The following is a 20,349-nucleotide window of genomic DNA, read 5'->3' as shown; positions in this document are numbered from 1 at the left end:
TCTACAGTATAAAGGGGCGACGGCAAATAATATTTAAGCCTATGCAAGGTTTGACCAAGCCGATTCGAAATATTCTGAGTTTTCATCCAAAAGTAATTGTACGAAAAAGGTAAATTTTATTTTCTGCGGTAGGAATTTGACAGTGGAGTTGATCGAACTTCGTTATAACTCAAAATCGCTAGCTAGCGATGGTAGACGTTGAGAAGTCCTGTACGGTAATTGTGTATTTTCGACGATTGCAAATCAAATAAATATAATTTCTTCCAACTTTTAGGTTGCGTAGTTAAGCAGCCACTGGGACTGAAGAGAGTTAAATCCACAGAACGGCACCAGTAATTCAGAATTCATCCGAAAACTGAATTTTCCCTGTTTGGGTTCCTGGTACCTTACTGCCACTGTACTCTTCATGCACCATCTAGGTACAACACTTTGTTTTAATTACATGACCTAAGAGGTTGAAGAATAATTTCAAGATGTTGAAAATGTATACTTGTTGGTGTTCTCTATAATTTACAAGTGATTATTTTACTAGGATCTGAAGTCGATGGGAACAAGCAACAAATTAACTGATAGCCCAGAGTTCTGTTCTTGAAGTCGCAAGATCAATATGTGTTGCCGGGATTATCACACTTTAATAGAATTCTTACACCACTTACAAACTGTATTCATTAGCATAACAGGTTGCTTCTTTAAGTCAGCTATAAGGAATTTCGATTGTGTGCCTCACTCCTTCGGCAAACAAAGTGTGGTACGACCATAGATGCTGTATATCGGTTGGTTCACTAGCCCTTGCGATTTAGTTTTATGCATTCCGCCGCTTTTACTACAATTCCGAAATACATAGGTCACTCTTCTCAACTGGGGTAATATAATAATCACATATACGAAGAACACGTACCTTACAACAGATGCACACACAGGAACAGGTACTGTATAGGCTGGAAACTGCGCGCTGCATGTCAAACCTCACAATAGCTCACAATCTACAGTGAAGAGATTTACAGGATGTTTCACAAGTACATGGAAAAATTACATTTTTTTATTCCTCATATGCAAAGGAGACAAAACGGTATAAACATGGGTCTGGAATGTTGTTTCCTAGAATTCAGTTTGAATTTCCTGCAATAGTACACTCTGTTCGTTATATTATAAGAAGCATTTGAAATGTCCAACCCCTGCCATACTGCAGGTTTCTGGTTGCCATCTCATTGTGTTACAAACACGCTTAGAAATTGCTTGTGTTTTGAGTATCATTGCACATTTCTTCCATGGAGTGTTAACACATCTTCACAGCTGTCACATAAACGAATGACTTAAAGTACCCCCACACAAAGAAGTCTGCATTTAGATCAGGTGAGTGTAGAGGCCAAACAGTTGGTCCACTCCTATCTGTCTAGTGATCAGGATGATGTGCATTAAGGTTCTCATGGACACAGAGACTAAAATGTGCAGGGGCGCCACTGGGCATGAAGTACATCCTAGCAGATAACATTCCAGCTTTTGAAACTTGAGAGTCTGATATCTCAGAATTTCTGGACCCATGTTTTATATAACATTTCTGTCTGCATTATATATGAAGAATTGTTTTTACATATTAAATCCTTCTCAAATACCTCTGAGTTCAGTATTTTAAAGTTATTGTGAGGTTTTGTTTATTCTTTAGTAGAAATGGCAGACTACCTGCTTTAGCTTCCAGCTGTCACTGCACAATGGTATGGCTGTACAGTAGTACTTCCTGTATAAAATTGAAAGGGAAAGTCATTCACTCTGTTCTGCTTGACACTTTTGTTTTTTCTGGCTAATTTTCAAATTAGTGGTATGTTAATTATTTTTTCTTTTATAGGTTCCCTACCGAGGTATGTTCCAAACAGCCCTTGGAATTGTCAGAGAAGAAGGACTGCTTAAACTGTGGCAGGGAGTTACCCCGGCTATTTACAGGCATGTCATCTATTCAGGGATCAGGATTGTCACTTACGAGAAACTGCGAGATAGAGTTTTTCATAAGGAACCTGGAGGGTCCTTCCCTGTATGGTATGTAGTATTGCCTTAATTAGATTTTAATATATCACAATGAGAATGTGTGAATTTGTCAGACGGACTGAAACTGAATTGTGACGCCACTTATTGCAGGAGTTAAGTTGAGAAGTTACTTACGAAGCTTGGAGCTTGGTTTCAACTTCTGGTCCCTAACCATCATTTTCGCCAAAGGAAAATCGGAGAAGCCATAGAAATTCTAAAACACTGAATAACTTCAGTGGAAACGAGGGGCTTGTGGCTATTTTCAGCGTCTGGAAACTTGACGTACTACATAGGAACCCCAAAAGACAACACTTGCACTACGCAGTCTTACTGTTCACATCTTCTAATGTGTTTTTTTTAAATTTATTTTTACTCTTAGCTAGGGTCTTACGCAATTCATTTTTTGGCTGTGTGCCTGCTTCCTCTCATCCATCCACTCAGGTCTGGGGGTCCCTTTACTCTTTTTGCTTGTGAGGGACAGTGGGAAGATTCCCTGTAGGACGGCCTGTCAGTACTGAGATCATTTCTTTGTGGTTTCTGATGGGATCTGCAGTTCCTCTAGGTGTGATTTTACTGAGGTGATCCATTTGGTCTTGTAAGCCTTTCCCATACTACTCACTGTGAGGATTCTGTTGGCAAGCCTGCAGGGTTTCAGGCGGGTCATGTGCCCACAGAAGGTCAGTCTCCTTTTCCTCATACACGTGACTGTCTTCCTGATGTTCACAGAGCGCGTTGTTATGCCTGATCCTGTAGGTGCCATCCTTCTCTCTTCCGGGTCTTGGTATCCTCCTCAAGATCTTCCTCTCTTTAAGTTCTAATTTCCTGAGTGGGACCTTTTGATTCATCAAGAGGCACTCAGAGGCATAGAGTACAGAGAGTCTTACTACTGAGTTGTAGTGCTTCAGCTTTAGGTTCTTGGAGAGGTTCTTGGAGGTATACCAGGTGTATGCACAAGCCTTTTCCAGTTTCACTAAGAGATGGCGCCAGCGAACAGTACACAGCGTATGAATTTGACACATATGTCAGTTTGTTCATCTGACATCAACCTACCAACACACACAAGTTGAGTCCGCCAAACACTAGCATCTGTGTTGTATCGTTCAGTGATCATGTCGACGTTTGTGCCTGAAAAGAACATTTGCGGCACACACAGCTTTTCTTATTTAATCAAAAGAAAAAGGCTGTGGAAAGTCATAGTTTGCTGGTAGAAACATATGGTGAACACGCTCCATCGATTAGAATATGTGAGGGATGGTTTCGACAAATCGCTTCGGCAAGAAGACCATGCTTTTTGTCTGGTGGACCAGAGTGGTATTGTGTATATGAACTCATGAAACCCGGCAGAACTGTTAATGCACAACGCTATCACCAACAAATTAATTTAAATCTCACGTTGGTCAAAAGATAACTGGAATGGGCCAGAAAACATGGCAAAGTGATTTTGTTACACAACAATGCGCCGTCTCACACAGCAGAACCAGTAAAAGACACCTTGAAATCGCTTGGATGGGACATGCTTCTGAACCCTCTGTACTTCACCGACCTGGTGCCATCTATCACCTCTTTGCTTCAACGGGGTACGCGCTCGCAGAGCAGCACTTCAGCAATTTTGAGGAAGTTGAAAAATGGCTCAACGAATGGTTTGCCACAAAACATAAGCAGTTTTTCTGGCATGATATTAATAACTTACCTGAAAGACGGGCAAATTGTGTAGAAACCGGTGGCCAATATTTTGAATAAACAAAAAATGAATTTCCCTTGAAAATTACATGTTTTCTTTACCACAAAAACTGGTAAAAACTTATGTATACACCTAATAGATGCTTTTACAGGAGTGGTAGGCCTTCTCTAACTTTGTGCACCTGGTATCTATGGCCGAAGTTTCACTCTCGCGTGCTGAGATCCATTCGCCTAAGTACTTGACTGCAGGTACTTTGCTTATGGTGTTTCCTAGTGGGCTTGTAGAAGGAGCCTGCTTTATATTAGTGATAAACTCAGTATTCTGTAGGTTGACCCTCAAGCTGGTTTTTTTTGCTGCAATACTGTAGAGGCTCTGTAGTTGGTGTCCTCTGAGTTTTAATTGTTGTATTGATGGGGTGGTAGTACCTCATGGGGAACACTGTAGGTACCTAGGTGTTAATATAAGGAACAATCTTCATTGGGGTAATCATATTAACGAGATTGTTAAGAAAGGTTACAGATCTCTTCACGTGGTTATGAGAGTATTTATGGGTTGTAGTAAAGATGTAAAGGAAAGGGCATATAAGGTTCTGGTAAGAAAGCAGTTAGAGTGTAGTTCCAATGTATGGGACCCTCACCAGGACTACTTGATATGAGAACTGGCCTTCACAATTAAATTGAAATAACAAATAACATAGTTCAACCTATTCAATACAAGTAAATAAGAAATGTAGTGTTACATTCCTATTTAATTATAAGCGGAAGCGGTACCGGTTTCGACCTCAATCTGGGTCATCATCAGCCAGATAAAATGCAAAAAAATGCATAGGTAAATAAGAAAGTAAAGAATGGGTCTTTCACAAAAACAGTTGAAGAAGCAATATAAGATAATGGGGATTGGCACTGCGCTATTTTAAATTGTAAAATCTAGAAGAATTAGGTCAGTCACTTATATGAAGTAAGGCGCAATCTTCTGAATAGTAGCACAACACGCAAAGTTCGGCACTGTGTCTCAAAATGTTTACGAGAAGAGGTGAACAGTTAAGTGAGCCAGCCTGCATATACTATAAGTCACAACACATTTTAATAAATATGAAGTCCCAAAATTGTGTAGAAGTCGAAGACGAGTCGCTTGATTGAAGCAAATTGCTAGCTCCTGAAGATCAGCGTGTACCGTACCCAGGGGTTACGGACGATGCCTCCATTTCCTGATTAAACATCCGACTTACTCAGGGTTGGGCAGAGAAGTGGGTCGATTGTCAAGGGTAAGTCTAAATGTCGAAGTTTATCACTTAACTATAAGTATATGACAGGAATAATGGAGGTTTATCTCTAATGAGAAACAGTAATATGGGGTAAGATGAGTTTATTCCATAAAATAACCCCGAATCATACTATCACAAAACAAAAATCCAAATAATAAAACAATGAATGAAATAAAGAAATAAAATTGAAATAACATACCTGCCAACTTTCCCAATTTAGGCGGGAGACTCCCGATTTTCGACAGTTTTTCCCGCCTCTCAATTATTGTATTATTTCTCCCGATTTTAGCTTATTTTTTGGTGAACTTCAAACATTTGTTTTCAAATTCGGCCATTTCACCATTGTACGCCAGTGGCTGAATGTCCTTCGCTCATTAGCCGCTTTCAAATGAAATATCGACGTATATTAATATGAGCTATGTTTATTGAAACCTGTATATCGCGATGTGTATATAGATTGTAAATCTCTCGGTCTCGCGTGCTATGTTCGTGTTCACATCAGTCTGGTCGATTCTAGAGACTAGTCACTAGATTTGGGGTCTATTTCAGTAATGTAGTGACAGAATTACAAAGATAGTGACTAGTGATTTTTCTAGAGATTCATTTGGAGTCAATTCTAACGAATTTTAATTTATTACTTTATAAAAATAACATTGCGCTTCGCATAATCGCGCGGGCACGTGATGCAATATATTACTCTATGCATTGGCTAAGTAGTGGCATTTAATGCATGACTAATTCACACCTATGGAGCATGAGTTCATACTATTATCAGAAGACTTATCAGAGACCGATCATCTCACTAACATACTTCCTGTGAGGTAATAGAGATGTGTAATTTTTAGCCTTGTAGCCTCTTATAGCAACAGTCGGGTTTTGAGACAATAACTGTTATTATATATACCATAGTACTCCTGTATTGCGCAAGACATGTAGAATAAGCAGGTTTGACCATTTGTATCTTCTGATTTCTCCTGATTTTCATATCAAAATCTCCTGATTTTTGGTTTTGTAAAATTGGCATGGACAACAAGCGTTAATTACACAAATCAACTATATGAAGTTCAAAATCATAACATTAAAGACACAATGAGACATGATATTGCGCCATCCCTGCGTCCAGGAGAGGACACACAAGATCCAGGCTAGCTTAACTCGTGATCATAAAGATTGCTATACATATATCTATGGGCTATGAGTTCCGAATGAAAAGAAAGAAATGTCAAATTATGTTTAGGGAGTCTTTGATCTACGTCGAAGGACGTCTCCTACACGCTACTGACTAGAGTTCCCTATGGTTTAACAAGTTGTTATGAAACAAGTACTTAAGACTAAGTCGCTATTCTAAAAAAAAAAATATTAAAAGAAGGATTGATGCTTTAACGTACAACATTTTATTATGTATTCAACTCATTCCATAAAATAGATATCATATCTTTCTCTTTTTGAATGATAATAGAAAACTTGTAGGCTCTGCCTAGGTACAAGGTTCATTCTTGACGGAATTCGGCTTAAATTCTCAAAATACCACATGTCCTGTCAGAATACCTGATGAATTACCTATTTGCCATCTTAAAAACTCCCTATCACAAGTAACTGGTCTATGTCTTTTCTTCTCGTAGGGAAGAAATTTAATAATGTCGGTATCGGGCAAAAATGTTAGGTAATGATCATCACAAGTGCTTAAATGATTAGTATGTCCGACATTGGAAATGTCCAACGATAAAATTGTTGCTCAGATTAAAATACTCATTAATGAGAATATTGAACAGGTAGGGCATTAAATAATCAAACATTCAATGATTGAAAAATTGACTGGATAAAAATTAAATTGAGTAAAGGATTCTTAGAGTAAGTAAAAAAAAAAAATTGTTAAATGGAGATTATTAAATTAGGATCATTAAATTAGAATTAATCGATGCATCTAACGAAGAAAAACAATATTTACAGTATATTACAATATATACAAAGTTGTAGATTGAGGGTAGTTTCGAAAATATGCAGGACATATTTCTGGTATCGGGAATTAAATCTTGTGAACTGGAATCAAAGTTTTCCTATATGACATTGCAAAACCTTTAAATCGACTGTTCTGTTTCTCTGCTCATACTTGTGTTGACCTGCAGAAATGAGATAATTCTCTTTCCTTCTAGTTCACTGTGTTAAAAATACACAATTAAATGAACTTGGAAAAATGTCTTCGTGGTATTATAACAGGTGATAGACTTTATATGGCACGTAATGTTTATGCTTCTCGACATTTCCGTGCATGAATATCGATAAGTCCCTTTTAAATTAATGCATGCTTTCAAACAAATGGTTCAACATTGTATTCATAATCTTAAGTATATTACTCTTAACTTGAGCTTATTCACGACTCTAAGTGCGTACTCGTGCGATTACATTATATTTCCCAGTGGATACTATCGTAATTTCATCAAAAATATACTTGGCTTGCGTGGTCTACCTTATATGAAGATTCTACCGCAAAATCGTAACTCACATGCCTGCAGTCAGCCATCAGTGATATTAGATATCGCCTAAGAAGTAACCCTAAGGTCCATTTCACATGAGAATAATCTTATAATTGGAAAATATCTACGAAGGTGTGAGCACATTCCAACTTATTCTCCTAGTTAGGAATCCATTGGTGATTTCAGGCATAATTGTCAACAAACGGGTGTCATTTCGATCATATTCCAATCTAATCTGTGCTTACTCGTAGGGGAATAATTAAAGGAAACACAATAAATTCACTAAACACTCCGTAAAGCTCAACTTGAAAAATTACGTCCACAACAACATGACCATGATCGTACTCGCAAAGAAACAACAACTACTACCATCGTTAATTACCAATCTCATATCATTGTTTTCTTTAAATAACCATCATTTCACACTTTAAATGAATATCACATTTCAGTTACCTTATAAATCTCATCCTATTCTCGCTCGACGTATCTCTCACCTTTGGAAATTCTAAGTTCCCATGAAAGGCATTAGATTCTTTTCCACCAATAGAGCATATCAAAAATCAGATCAAAAATTAGATGTATGGCTTTTTCGGCGTTTGCTCTATTAACCAGCGTTTCGTCTTAGGTCTGATTTTTGATATGCTATTGATGATATGCTCTATTGGTGGAAAAGAATCTAATTCCTTTCATGGGAACTTAGAATTTCCATTTGGAATTGCTAGGCGGGCATTGGTTCCATTGTGGAGTTTTATCTCCCGTATGCAGTTATCAGACTGTGCTTCATAAATAAGCTTCTGATAAGTTCACCTGCATACACCCCAGCGTCAGTGGGTAAGGTCTGACACATCCCACTCTGAAGAGTCAGTGTCAGACCTAAGACGAAACGCTGGTTAATAGAGCAAACGCCGAAAAAGCCATACATCTAATTTTTTATCTGATTTCTCTCACCTTTATCATGGCTTGTGGACTTATTCATTGCATTACAGCTTTGATTCTGTCATAACTCCAAATTAACATGATCACATGTATTTATCTGGCAAGCACTTCCTACGGATGGTCTTTATCTTACCATTCTTTTATCATAACTATCACACACATACCTAAGTTCAATTCTGACGTTGTGTACAGTTCACCAACACCTTAAAGAAACCAACCTTTTCTCACACTATATTGACAGTATTTCGAACGTAGGCTTTCTATCACTGACTGACTTCCTACATATGGATCTGACGTTTAGGATGTGAAGATTACCTGACCACCTTTAACCTAACTCATAATCCACTAGTTGCATCTTTTCACTACTTTCATACAGAATAACTCCGCACTTTAATAACAAGGAAAAATAAATATTACTTATTTAAACATTAATTTAAAAACGGACTTGTCTCATTCGGCAGCTCCTGTAGTTGGCTTATGTCCGGGTGACTGGACATGCAGACACGCCTCCTCTCATTTCCCTATGTATTTGGGAAGGCTCGGGCACGTCTCATCTGGGCTTTAGTCATCTTATGGCTGGCGGCATCATCCTACGGCGCTCATCTGGGTAGTTTCGCCTCCCATCTTCTTAGAACATCTTGAGCATAGCTTGAGTAGTTGGAACAAAATAATAGGCGGTTTTAATTAGCATCGTCATCTTAGGACTATGTTTTGTTATTGTGCTTATGTAGAAAGGTCGTCCTTCTTGGAAGAGTTGATGTTATAGACAACTGGCAATCTGGGATAAACAAAATTGATTGTAATGCTTGAAGTGAACAAATTGTGTTTATATATCCCTTCTAAATATTATGGTCGGAGTTCTACTCCTTTGGTTATTTAAGACTGTCAGTATCGGGTAATACGTCGGCAAAGGACTGTTGTGACGTATCCCTGTTACAACTTCTATATTTGGGTTTTGGTGTATTTAAATTTCGCGGAGCGAAATAATATCTCCTGCCAATAATCTAAAATGTAGCCGTCGACAAAGTCTTCTTCTTGTTTCCAGTAGAGAAATCTAAGACTCTGATATCTTCTTTTATGCGGTCGACTATGTTGCTTCTCGTATGTGATTGAAATGAAATGTAGTTCTCTTCCAATTTTTTTTTTTTTTTTTTCAATAATTGCTCGTAACAATCTTCTCACTTCGTTCCTTTTCACTGCCTTCTACGCCTCGGTCCTTTCACAAGCGCCTGATGAAGATATTGCCATCTTAGTTCATGGTATTGTCTGACGTTTAAATATTCGTTGTTCTCGAAGGTTCAGACTCCATTTTTGTTCCGTCCGTAACTTTATGTAACAGTGAAATGGCACAATATGAACTACAAAAAATACTAGTGGCATTTCCCTACGCTATATTTACAATAATCACAACATAATTAAAATATCTTGTATATACAATGGATTAGGTAGGGGAAAACTTATATACTACACTGACTCGACGTGAAACGCCGTTCACCAAAGGATCTAGTCAAAACTAGATTGACCACAAACATACACTCAGCACTCGGACTGTTCCCCATTAAACAACAAGACAACATATCAAAACAACATGAAATTACATAAAACACCATCCTGTAAAAGAAAACAAATAATATACTTTAATAAACTTGTGGAAAGCAGTGGCAACATTGCGTTCCTCTGCTGCATTTGCACACCGGAAAGTGCCTTCATCTGTCACATATTTCCTACTTTGCAGTGGGCTGAAAAGAAATATTAAAACTCAATACTGCTCTGAGGACTTTGTCACTGTTCCAACAAGATTGTATTACGGAAACATCATCTCATTTCGCACTGTCTATATAATCACGGCTGATAAGCTAATTTGTAAGGCGAGCTCATATTTCCTCATCGCTCGGAGATTCACATACACTATGGTACTTCTTGCCAGCATGCTATTAAATTCAACACTCACATCATATTCCCTGGCCTGACATTAATTTCCCGTCAATTCTGATTCTCAATAATATCTCAGAATACAATCACAAGCCTATTCTCGCTGCACACAATTCGTATAACATCATCAGGCATGCAATCGGCCTGCATAATCAACTTCATATATCAGCATGCATTAAATTCTCTTGTATATCTCATAAGCTCATCAGCCTTTTTCATTATAAAATCAGGGTTCGATTCCCTCTCAAATCATTGTACGAAACAGTTTCCAACCCACATTAGAAGAATCTTTTCTAGTCAACGGTGCATATACAGCTCCACACGTGTCACAGCTCCTGAAATACATGCGTCATGCATCCTATCTGTCTCTAGTCTTTCTAAATGGAAAAATAAAATTTAGATTCAATGCTGCAAGTGTGTAACTTGGAAAGTGGATGATTTTGGCAATCTAATAATCCTTCTAACTCTAACATACAAAAATATAGGAATAACCCTAAGCTAAGTAACATGCATAATGACACAATGAAACAAATAAATCCTAACATCTCCCTCAATATCCCATCTAACTCATCATAAAGTAAAAGAAAAATAGAGAAATCATGTGATCCCCTCCTATCCATATTTACAGCATCACAAATGTAAAATGAACACATGCCATCCAGCAAAAATTACATTAAAGAATATCCCTACACTAAGCCTCACTAGTATTAATCATAAAGGTTAAAGAAGTCCTAAAGTATTTACACTTGTTTACTTTAAAATCAATTAATTATGTACGGAATAAAAATGGAAGAACCCTTGACCTTGTACTTTCAAATATAGATACAGTTGATCTGAGCGAAGAATCAGAGATACTTATTCCCATTGATCAACACCATCCTCCTTTGTTAGCCTCTATCAAATATACAGAAAATAAAACAAGTAAAATTCACGGATGGGAAAATAGATTTAATTTTAAACGAGCAGATTTTTTACACCTTAGGGAACAAAATTGGAATGATATTCTGCATTATGATGATGTAAATCTAGCTGTAGATGTGTTTTACGATATGTTGTATTCAATTTTTAGTAAATGCGTTCCAAAAACTAAGTGCTATAAACGGAGGTATTCAGTCTGGTTCACTAAGGATTTAATACGTAAACTGAAGCTTAAAGAAAAAATTAGGAAAATAAAAGGAAAAAATAATTTTAATTTGGTTATATATAAAGAATAAAGAGCAAATATTAAGAAGGAAATGAATATTGCGTTCAAACAATACATTGAAAGTATTGAGTTAGAAATACCAACGAACATACATTCATTCTGGAATTTTATAAAAAACAAAAGAAAAAACTGGAATAAAAGTACAGTGATGAAATTAGATGGTAAAGTATTCAATAGTAATGAAAGTATTGGGAATTGTTATGCAGAATATTTTTCTAAAGTGTACTCAGAAAATACTGCATCATACAATCCGCTCTGTTCAAATGGTAACTCAAACATACAATTGGATTTGCTTCTCTTGGGTAGAATAACTATCTGTGAGATCGAGAAAGCAATAACGAAACTCAAGCCAACGAAATCGTTAGGACCAGATGGTATTCCTCCGTTTATTTTCAAGGGATGCAAAGATCAATTACTGTATCCATTGGCAATACTGTTCAATATGATTGTTAGCTCTTCGATTTTTCCTGATGCTTGGAAATATTTGAAAATTACTCCTATTCCCAAAACTGGTGACCTTAGCTTAATCAGTAATTATAGATCAGTAACTATATTGTCAACTCCTGTAAAGCTATTTGAAAGTATTCTTTTTGAACGCATAATGAATCATGTAAAACCCATTATTTCTATTCGTCAGCATAGTTTCATGCCAATGCGTTCTACCACCACAAATTTAATCCAATTTTCAGAGTATATTTCGGAGCATTTGGATGAGAGGGGCCAAGTTGATGTTGTATTTACTGACTTTCAGAAAACGTTTGACAAAGTAGATCATGATATACTTTTAAAGAAAATTGACTCCTTGAATTTCTCTCAGGGCTTTTACTCTTTGATAAGGTCTTACCTAGTTAACGGAAAACAATGTGTGTGTTATAAAGGATATTCATCTCACAACTTTATAGCCAATTCAGGTGTACCACAGGGCTCAAATCTAGAACCTTTACTGTTTCTAATTTATGTTAATGATGATGTAGATGTCGTGTCTAAGTCTGAAATATTACTCTTTGCCGATGATCTGAAGGTATTTTCTGCAATTAAATCCACTGATGACTGTAAGAATTTACAAAACGATCTAAATGCTATATCATTGTGGAGTAAAGAAAATAAATTACCATTCAATGTAAATAAATGTGTTAAAATGTCTTTCACAAGATGTCGCCAGCATATCGGGTATACTTACAACATCAACGGTTCTGTCTTGAAGGAAGTCAAACAAAAGATGGATTTAGGTATTCAGTTCAATATAGATTTGAAATTTGGAAGTCATATTTATTTATTTATTTCTAGGGCCCGGATTTTAAAAAAATGCATATGCGCATATGCAATTGCATATTTTGACATATTTTGAGGGTTAGTGCATATTCTAGACGTAACAGCATATTCCGGTATATAATGTCTGAATTTAAGGATAATTACAAGAACTACTAAAATAAATCTGTTTTGTACATCCCTAGCTAGTTGCCTATTTTATGTGCATCCCTCGCTAGTTGGTATTTTCGACTGTCTGTGTAACGGCACTTTACTTTCACAACTGACAATGGCAACAGATAGCTTAGGTGTGGGTAGGCAGGCTGGACTTCCCTGAATTCCTTTCTCTACCACAGCAGATAATAATCTCAGGGGGCTAGGCACTTGGTCAGGACAGAAGTATCTTCAGTTCACTAGTTACGTTCCATTTTAATGCCCTGCATCTCATTTCTAAAAGTGTTAGTTTTAAAAAAAATCCTAAGGAAAAGAGCAGCAGAAGAGATTTACTAAATCAGTGGATGTCGGATAATAGGGACTATTCAACAGATGGTGTCATCGTGTACTGTCAAGTTTGCTCAAAGGAAGTGAAATGTGAAAAGAAATTTCAGCTTGAAGAGCATTCAAAAACAACTGCACATATTAAAGCAAAGGAGGAGAAGAACAGCACACCACAACTACTACTTCTTACACAGGTAAAGCCCAAGATCTGTAGTCTTAATACATTTTCAAATGATCTTTGTAGGGCTTTCGTATGCAGCAACATTCCATGGAATAAATTAAACAATCCAGTTCTGCGATCATTTCTCGAGAAATATTGCGTAAATCAAAAAATACCAGATGAATCAACTCTTAGGAAAATTTACCTACCTCCGCTATATGAATCTACCCTGGAATTGATCCGTTCTGATATCGGAAGGAACTGTGTCTGGATATCGGTGGATGAGACAACGGATTCGTGTGGCCGTTACATAGCAAATTTCGTGGTTGGTAAATTACATCCAGACGAACCAGGTAAGCCACATCTTCTTGCTTGTAAAGTACTAGAGAAAACCAACCATAGCACAATAGCAAGATTTGTAAATGATTCTCTGCGACTATTCTGGCCATCTGAAATTGAGACTGTTGTAAAGTGCTTGTACTGCTCACAGATGCAGCTTCGTATATGTTGAAAGCAGCAAAGGCCCTCCAAGTATTTTATCCAAAACTCATACAAGTAACCTGTTTAGCGCACGGATTACACCTCATTGCAGAAGAAATACGCACACAGTTTCCAGCTGTTAACAATTTAATTGGATGTGGGAAGAAACTGTTTCTGAAAGCACCAGCTCGTGTCCAGCTCTACAAAGATTGTCTACCTGAAGTTCCTTTGCCACCTGAACCTGGCCTGACTAGGTGGGGGACATGGTTATCTGCAGTATCATTTTATCAGGAACATTTTAATGAACTGAAAGAAGTGGTTACGAAACTTGAAGATGAACATATTGCGTGTGTCCGTGATGCAAAAGGTGTGTTTGAAACCGCTACTGTTTATCAAGATGTGAATTTTATTCATGCACATTTTTCTAAACTTCCAAAAGCCATTGAGAGCTTAGAATCTTCTGGTACTCCCCTCCATGAATCACTTGATCTCGTTGAAAAAGCTACATCTTCGTTGAATTACGCTCCAGGCGAAATTGGAGAGAAGATTAAATGCAAGTTAGAAAAGGTGTTGAATTCGAACCCAGGACTGAAGAAGATTAAGTTAATTAGTCAATACTTGAGTGGAACTAGGGTATCCTTGCCAGATGTATGCTCCGAAACGTTGGTGCCCATGTATAAGTACTGTCCAATTACGTCAATTGATGTAAAACGATCATTTTCAGCCTATAAACTCATTTTGACGGACAACAGACATAGTTTGTCTCCAGAAAACATTGAAAGATTACTAGTTACCTATTGTGATGCTTCTTTTTGCAATAAACTATACCTGTAAATAGGTAAGTGAATAAAATTGCATGTTTTAAGAGCATATTTCCTTATTTTCCGTGCATATATTGTAACTTTTTAGTGCATATTTGCATGCATATTTTCAGGTTTTTTAGTGCATATAAATCCGGGCCCTATTTATTTCATACCACCAACAGAGATGTTTCTCCAATTACAGGTGGCTTAGTCATTATGCATTAATTATTAAAAATAACAATTGTTAGAAAGAACTTAATATCTAAAAATAAAAATATACAACATTATTAACAAGTAGAGTAGCAAACGGAATTTACAGCACATTAATACTTTTTCAAGTTTAAATATACTTACTGTAATATCTAAAAATTAATTTAAAAAGTAGACTTTTTGAGGCTCGAAGTGGACTTATGACCTAAAATACTTAATATCTAAAAATGAATTAAAAATTAGAAAAACAGAAACATAAAATAAATTAGGAATTAGGATCTACAAAAGAAATAACTCCAATCTTAGACTGACACCAGTTAAAGAAACTGACATACAAAAAGAAAATCATAGAAAGTAACGCATGAAATATATGTGTTTGGTGAGAGATGAGTTGTAGCAATAGGTATGAACAGCACATTAAATCTTAAGTGCAAATAGACATTAGTAATGATAATTTGTTTGCAGTTTTCCCTACATTTTCTTCATCTATATTAAATTATATGAATTTAAATAAAATAAAACACAAAAATGAAACACAAATTAACCAAGAAATAAGTATAAATATAGTACATATATACACCTATAGGGTAAACCTTCAGAAATAGTGAACTGAACTCAAAGTGCCCAGCATAGTGTGACCATTACTTCAACTGTGTGCCTTCTTCAATAATTTTACATAATAATTGTATCTAACAGCAAAGTCTAGATCAAGATCAGGAAATTTTTGAACTGTGACGTTATAAGTAGTGCACATTCTGAACAGTGGTGAGCTTCTATAAAATACTGTTTTAGAAATCGGAAGAAACAAGAGATGTCTGTGTCTTAAACTTCCTTTCCGGGTATTGAACGAGAATTGTTGTAGAAAGTAACTGTTATCTACCACATTATTGATAACTCTATGGAGGTATTTTTGATCATTTATTATACGTCTGTTTAATAATGAAGTGAAGTTAAATTCTTTCAGGAGATCTTTATAGTGAATTATGCCGCTAGGAACAAACCTGTTATATTTTTTAAAGTAAAGATAACGTAAGAAACGTTTTTGAACTTTCTCCACATGGTTTTGATAAGATTTGTAAATGGGAGACCAAATTACCGACGCGTACTCAAGTTTGGACCTCACAAGTGTGTTGAACAAAAGTGTGAGGGCTTGGATATTATTCAGCTCTCTGGTGTGTCGGATTAAGAAGCCCAGTTTTTTGTAGGCATCATTAATTGTGTCATAAATGTGTGAGTTAAACGACAAATTGTTTGTGATGCGTACTCCTAGATCATTAATTGAATTAACCTGCGTCAGTAATTCGTTGTTGATAGAGTACACGTGTTCTTTAGGGAATTTTCCGTGTGTAATTTTCATGAAGCAACATTTCTTTATATTGAAATGTAAATTATTTTCTATACTCCATTCGTATAATTGATTTAAATCGCTTTGAAGTTTGTCGATGTCTCCATCACATTTTATTTCTTTGTAAAGTTTTACATCATCCGCATATAAAAGGCAGTTTGAAAACTTAACCTTAGATGGGAGATCGTTGACATAAACGTTAAACAGCAACGGACCCAGGTTTGAATCCTGTGGAACACCAGAATAGACAGAAAAAATGTCTGAATTACAATTGCGATATGCTACATACTGTTGCCTGTCTCTAAGGTAAGATGAAATCAGTGATAGCATTGGCGAAGTCATTCCAAATTCAGAGAGCTTTTTCAATAAAATATCGTGATCAATTTTGTCAAAGGCTTTCGCAAAATCCAAGTAAATTACATCAACATTTCCCTGCCTATGTAGAACATTAAAAGAATACTGCGCAAAATTAACAAGATTGCTTATGGTTGATCTACCAGGCATAAAGCCATGCTGATATTCACTTATAGCCCTCTTTACATGAGCGAAAATACGACAATATAAAATTTGTTCTAGGATTTTGCACGGAGCGCATAAAATACAGACAGGTCGATAATTCTCAATCATCTTATTGTCCCCAGATTTAAAGATTGGACAAACTCTCGATATTTTCCAGGCTTTGGGAAATGTCTGCTTCTTAAGTATCAAATTATACAGTCTCAGAAGAGGAATGAGTAACACTTCAGAACATGCTTTTAGGATGTAGGGAGGTATCCCATCAGGGCCACATGATTTTTTGGACTTTAATTTCATAATAGCTGCTTTATATTCACTTGTGGTTATAAATTCTACTCCTAGGGAATCGTTTACCAGTAATCACGGTGTATCAGGAATAGCGTAAGAAGGTGGAGAAGAAGAGTAAACAGATTTAAAGAACGTTGCAAAACCATTGGAGATACATTGACTATTATCTAGCGTTATATTATTAAGTTTCATACTCTGTAAGGGTGGATCTTTTTGAGTTCGCTTATTTTTAATAAAATTCCAGAATGATTTAGTATCTTTCGTGATGTTGTTTTGAATTTCAGAGATATAACGATTGTACGCTTTGTTGATTAAGGTTTTAACATATTTCCTGGTTAATAAAGCTTATAGAAATTTGGGTTTCATATTTCGAAAGTTCTTAAATTTTCAACGAACAACGTTATTTATTTTATACAGTTCATTAATCAGATCAAAAATTAGATGTGGGTTTTTCCGGCGTTTGCTCTATTAACCAGCGTTTCGTCTTAGGCCTAACACTAGACTCGTCGGAGTGGGATGTGTCAGACCCTACCCACTGACGCTGGGGTGCATGCAGGTGAACTTATCAGAAGCCTATTTAAGAGGCACAGTCTGCTAACTGCATATGGGAGATAAAACTCCACAATGGAATTAATGCCCGCCTAGCAATTCCAAATGGAAATTCTAAGTTCCCATAGAGGGAACTAGACATATTTCCACCAATAGGAACTTAGAATTTCCAACTCATTTTAAGACCGAAACTAGAATATGGTTCTATTATCTGGAGTCCTTCAGACACTAAGTACATCAAATTAACTGATAAAGTACAAAAGCAATTCTTAAAGTATGTGCACTGGAAACAGTCACTCGAGTACCCGACATTTCTGTCCTACTCCACAATGTTATCACACTTTGGTGTTAAAACTTTGGAACAAAGACGTAAAAAGTCCATGATGTTATTTTTGTATAAAATATTGAATAGTAAAATTGATGATGAAGAGTTACTTGGAAGGATACCTTTTTACGTTCCTTGGAAGTCTGGCAGGTTCAAGAATTTGTTTTACATTAAGAAATGCCACACAGAAGCCCATAAGAATTCTCCTCTTAATAAAATTCTGAAACTTTATAATACACTAAATACATATAATTTGGATATCTTTTTCATGAATCGAATTAACTTTGAATTGGCTTGTGATACTTTCCTATAATGCACATACTGTTGAATATTATCTCTGTTTTCTGTATATGTTTTATTTCATTCTTCTAGTTGTTCTTTTATTTCTCTTCTATTTGAATTCACAGTTTTCAAATGACCTATAAATTAAACACTTTATTTCTCTTTTTAGAATATTATTCTGCATAATGTGTCATGTGCCATGTTTAAGACTAAGACATAATTTAACTGTATAACTGAATGTGTTACTTTGTGTTAGGCACCACTGTAAAATAATTATTAATGTAGTAACTGTATATGCCTTTGCTGGCAGGATGTAGTGTTTACAGTGCACTATGTCTCCTGGTATGGGCTAGAATAAATTTGTTACTTTCATTGACCTGTCTCAATCTCTTCCTTGACTTTGTTGATATGAAAGTGACTGAGGTATGAGCGATTCTAGTAATACCGTTCCTTATGCAGCCAGTCCCTGTTATGAATGGTGTGAAAATATCGCTCATAGGGTCGGTTGGTGCATGCATTTCAGTGGGCTTGGCAGACTGATATGTAATAGCAACTTCTGGCTCATTGAGGAAAGCAACGGGAAACTACCTCACTCCTCATTTCCCTAGTATGCCTCTTCAGTGACACCTAGGCTATCTATGACAGCTGTTGGTGGAGCTGTAGAAGGGCTGAATACCCAACAACAAAGTAACGGTATATTTTTATTGTATTACCAACTTTGTATTGTTTGGGTAGTTCATTGTATTCTTTGTATTGTCTTTCTTTCATTTAATGTTTAGTAATGTAACTATTAATTGTACTGTATATTGTGAACATTGTAATTGGGCAAAAAGCCTGTTATGTTCATCACTGAATAAATAAATAAATAAATAAATAAATAAATAAATAAATAAATAAATAAATAAATAAATAATTCATATAACATGCCATTTAATTTAAAAACATGCGTCTTATCTTTGGCAACTCACTGGACATCGGCAGCGGTTCACATCCCTGCTCCGGTGGTGCTCTACTCCATCTTCAACACGTATTCTTCTAAGGGCGGTGCCATCTTCTTGATGAAAGTTCCTGTACACTGCAACACACAAGACTTCTTGTAAATACCTCTTCACCGCTTTTTGTGCACGTGCCGAATAAACCCTTGTCACCTGTGAATTAAGCCAGCATTAATATTACAGCACAAACACACGTAAGATCACTATATAAAATGTTAGGGTTTAGATACAGTAATTTAGAACAGCTTGCGGTTCGATATGAAAGTCCTTCGCGATACATGACTGACCCTAAGTACAATGCGGATGACCGTCTCTCCTTCAATCACCAGTCTGCGGCTGACATTACCGTCTATTACTTTAGAATAAGAATTTGTGACATAGCGCAATTGGCAATTTATCACTGCACCAGTTTACTTAGCACTCTTCACAAATAAATGCACTGTTTTTGGTCGAAAAGACCTTGCACTCTTAGATGTCTGCCCACGTGGCAACATTCGCGCACAGATAAAAGAGCAGTATAGAACGATGTTCACTTCACGGCAACTCACACAATAAGAAGGACGCTCCCGATGATTGGGACGCATAAGTAACATCGCCAACACCGTTGTAGCTAGGGGATTCCCATATGTTCAAAGAATCAACCAATCAGTGTGCTTGTTACCTATAACGACTTTGATATTAATTAGAATTAACATTAAACACACTCCTGATGACTTAATAACAACTCAGATAATTACTATCACAAATTTTTTATTATTTCTCACTTTCAGACCTGTGGAAACCCATCAACTAACAGAACTGACTCCTCTATATCGATGTATTCTTCACACAGATATCCATGTTCGTCAACCTGGGATTTTAATTTTGCGCGGTCCAGAATTCATATTAGCCACACCCTCGCTTCCTAATTGGCTGAATGCTCCTCATGGCCAACGAATTCTACACGCGAGATGTGCTAACTCCTGGTAACGCTGAACATTTCCCACGGTCGCAAGCAAGCATCGCGCAACATACAGTGACTTTATGTCTCCATGGATTTCCGGTCTCAACTGTTCTGCAATATGCTACTTTTCCAATGCCTGACTGAAATCCATCTTGAAGTAATTATTTAATATGGCAAATATATATCTGATTGTCTCT

At 36.5% G+C, this 20,349-nt stretch overlaps 1 protein-coding gene across 4 annotated transcripts in view; it reads left to right on the top strand.

Moving 5' to 3' along the window:
• The window catches only part of Ucp4A (Uncoupling protein 4A), a 209,134-nt gene that overhangs the window by 164,923 nt on the left and 23,862 nt on the right, over positions 1-20,349 (top strand). For all 4 annotated transcript variants that reach the window (XM_067150474.2, XM_067150471.2, XM_067150475.2 and 1 more), the window contains exon 4: positions 1,844-2,031. In XM_067150474.2, the coding sequence (XP_067006575.1) occupies positions 1,844-2,031 (188 nt within the window). The remainder of the gene's footprint in view (positions 1-1,843; positions 2,032-20,349) is intronic.

This window comes from Anabrus simplex, chromosome 6 (genome assembly GCF_040414725.1).
Source record: "Anabrus simplex isolate iqAnaSimp1 chromosome 6, ASM4041472v1, whole genome shotgun sequence".
NCBI classification, from domain to species: Eukaryota; Metazoa; Arthropoda; class Insecta; order Orthoptera; family Tettigoniidae; genus Anabrus; species Anabrus simplex.
This window is presented reverse-complemented; position numbering and strand designations above follow the sequence as displayed.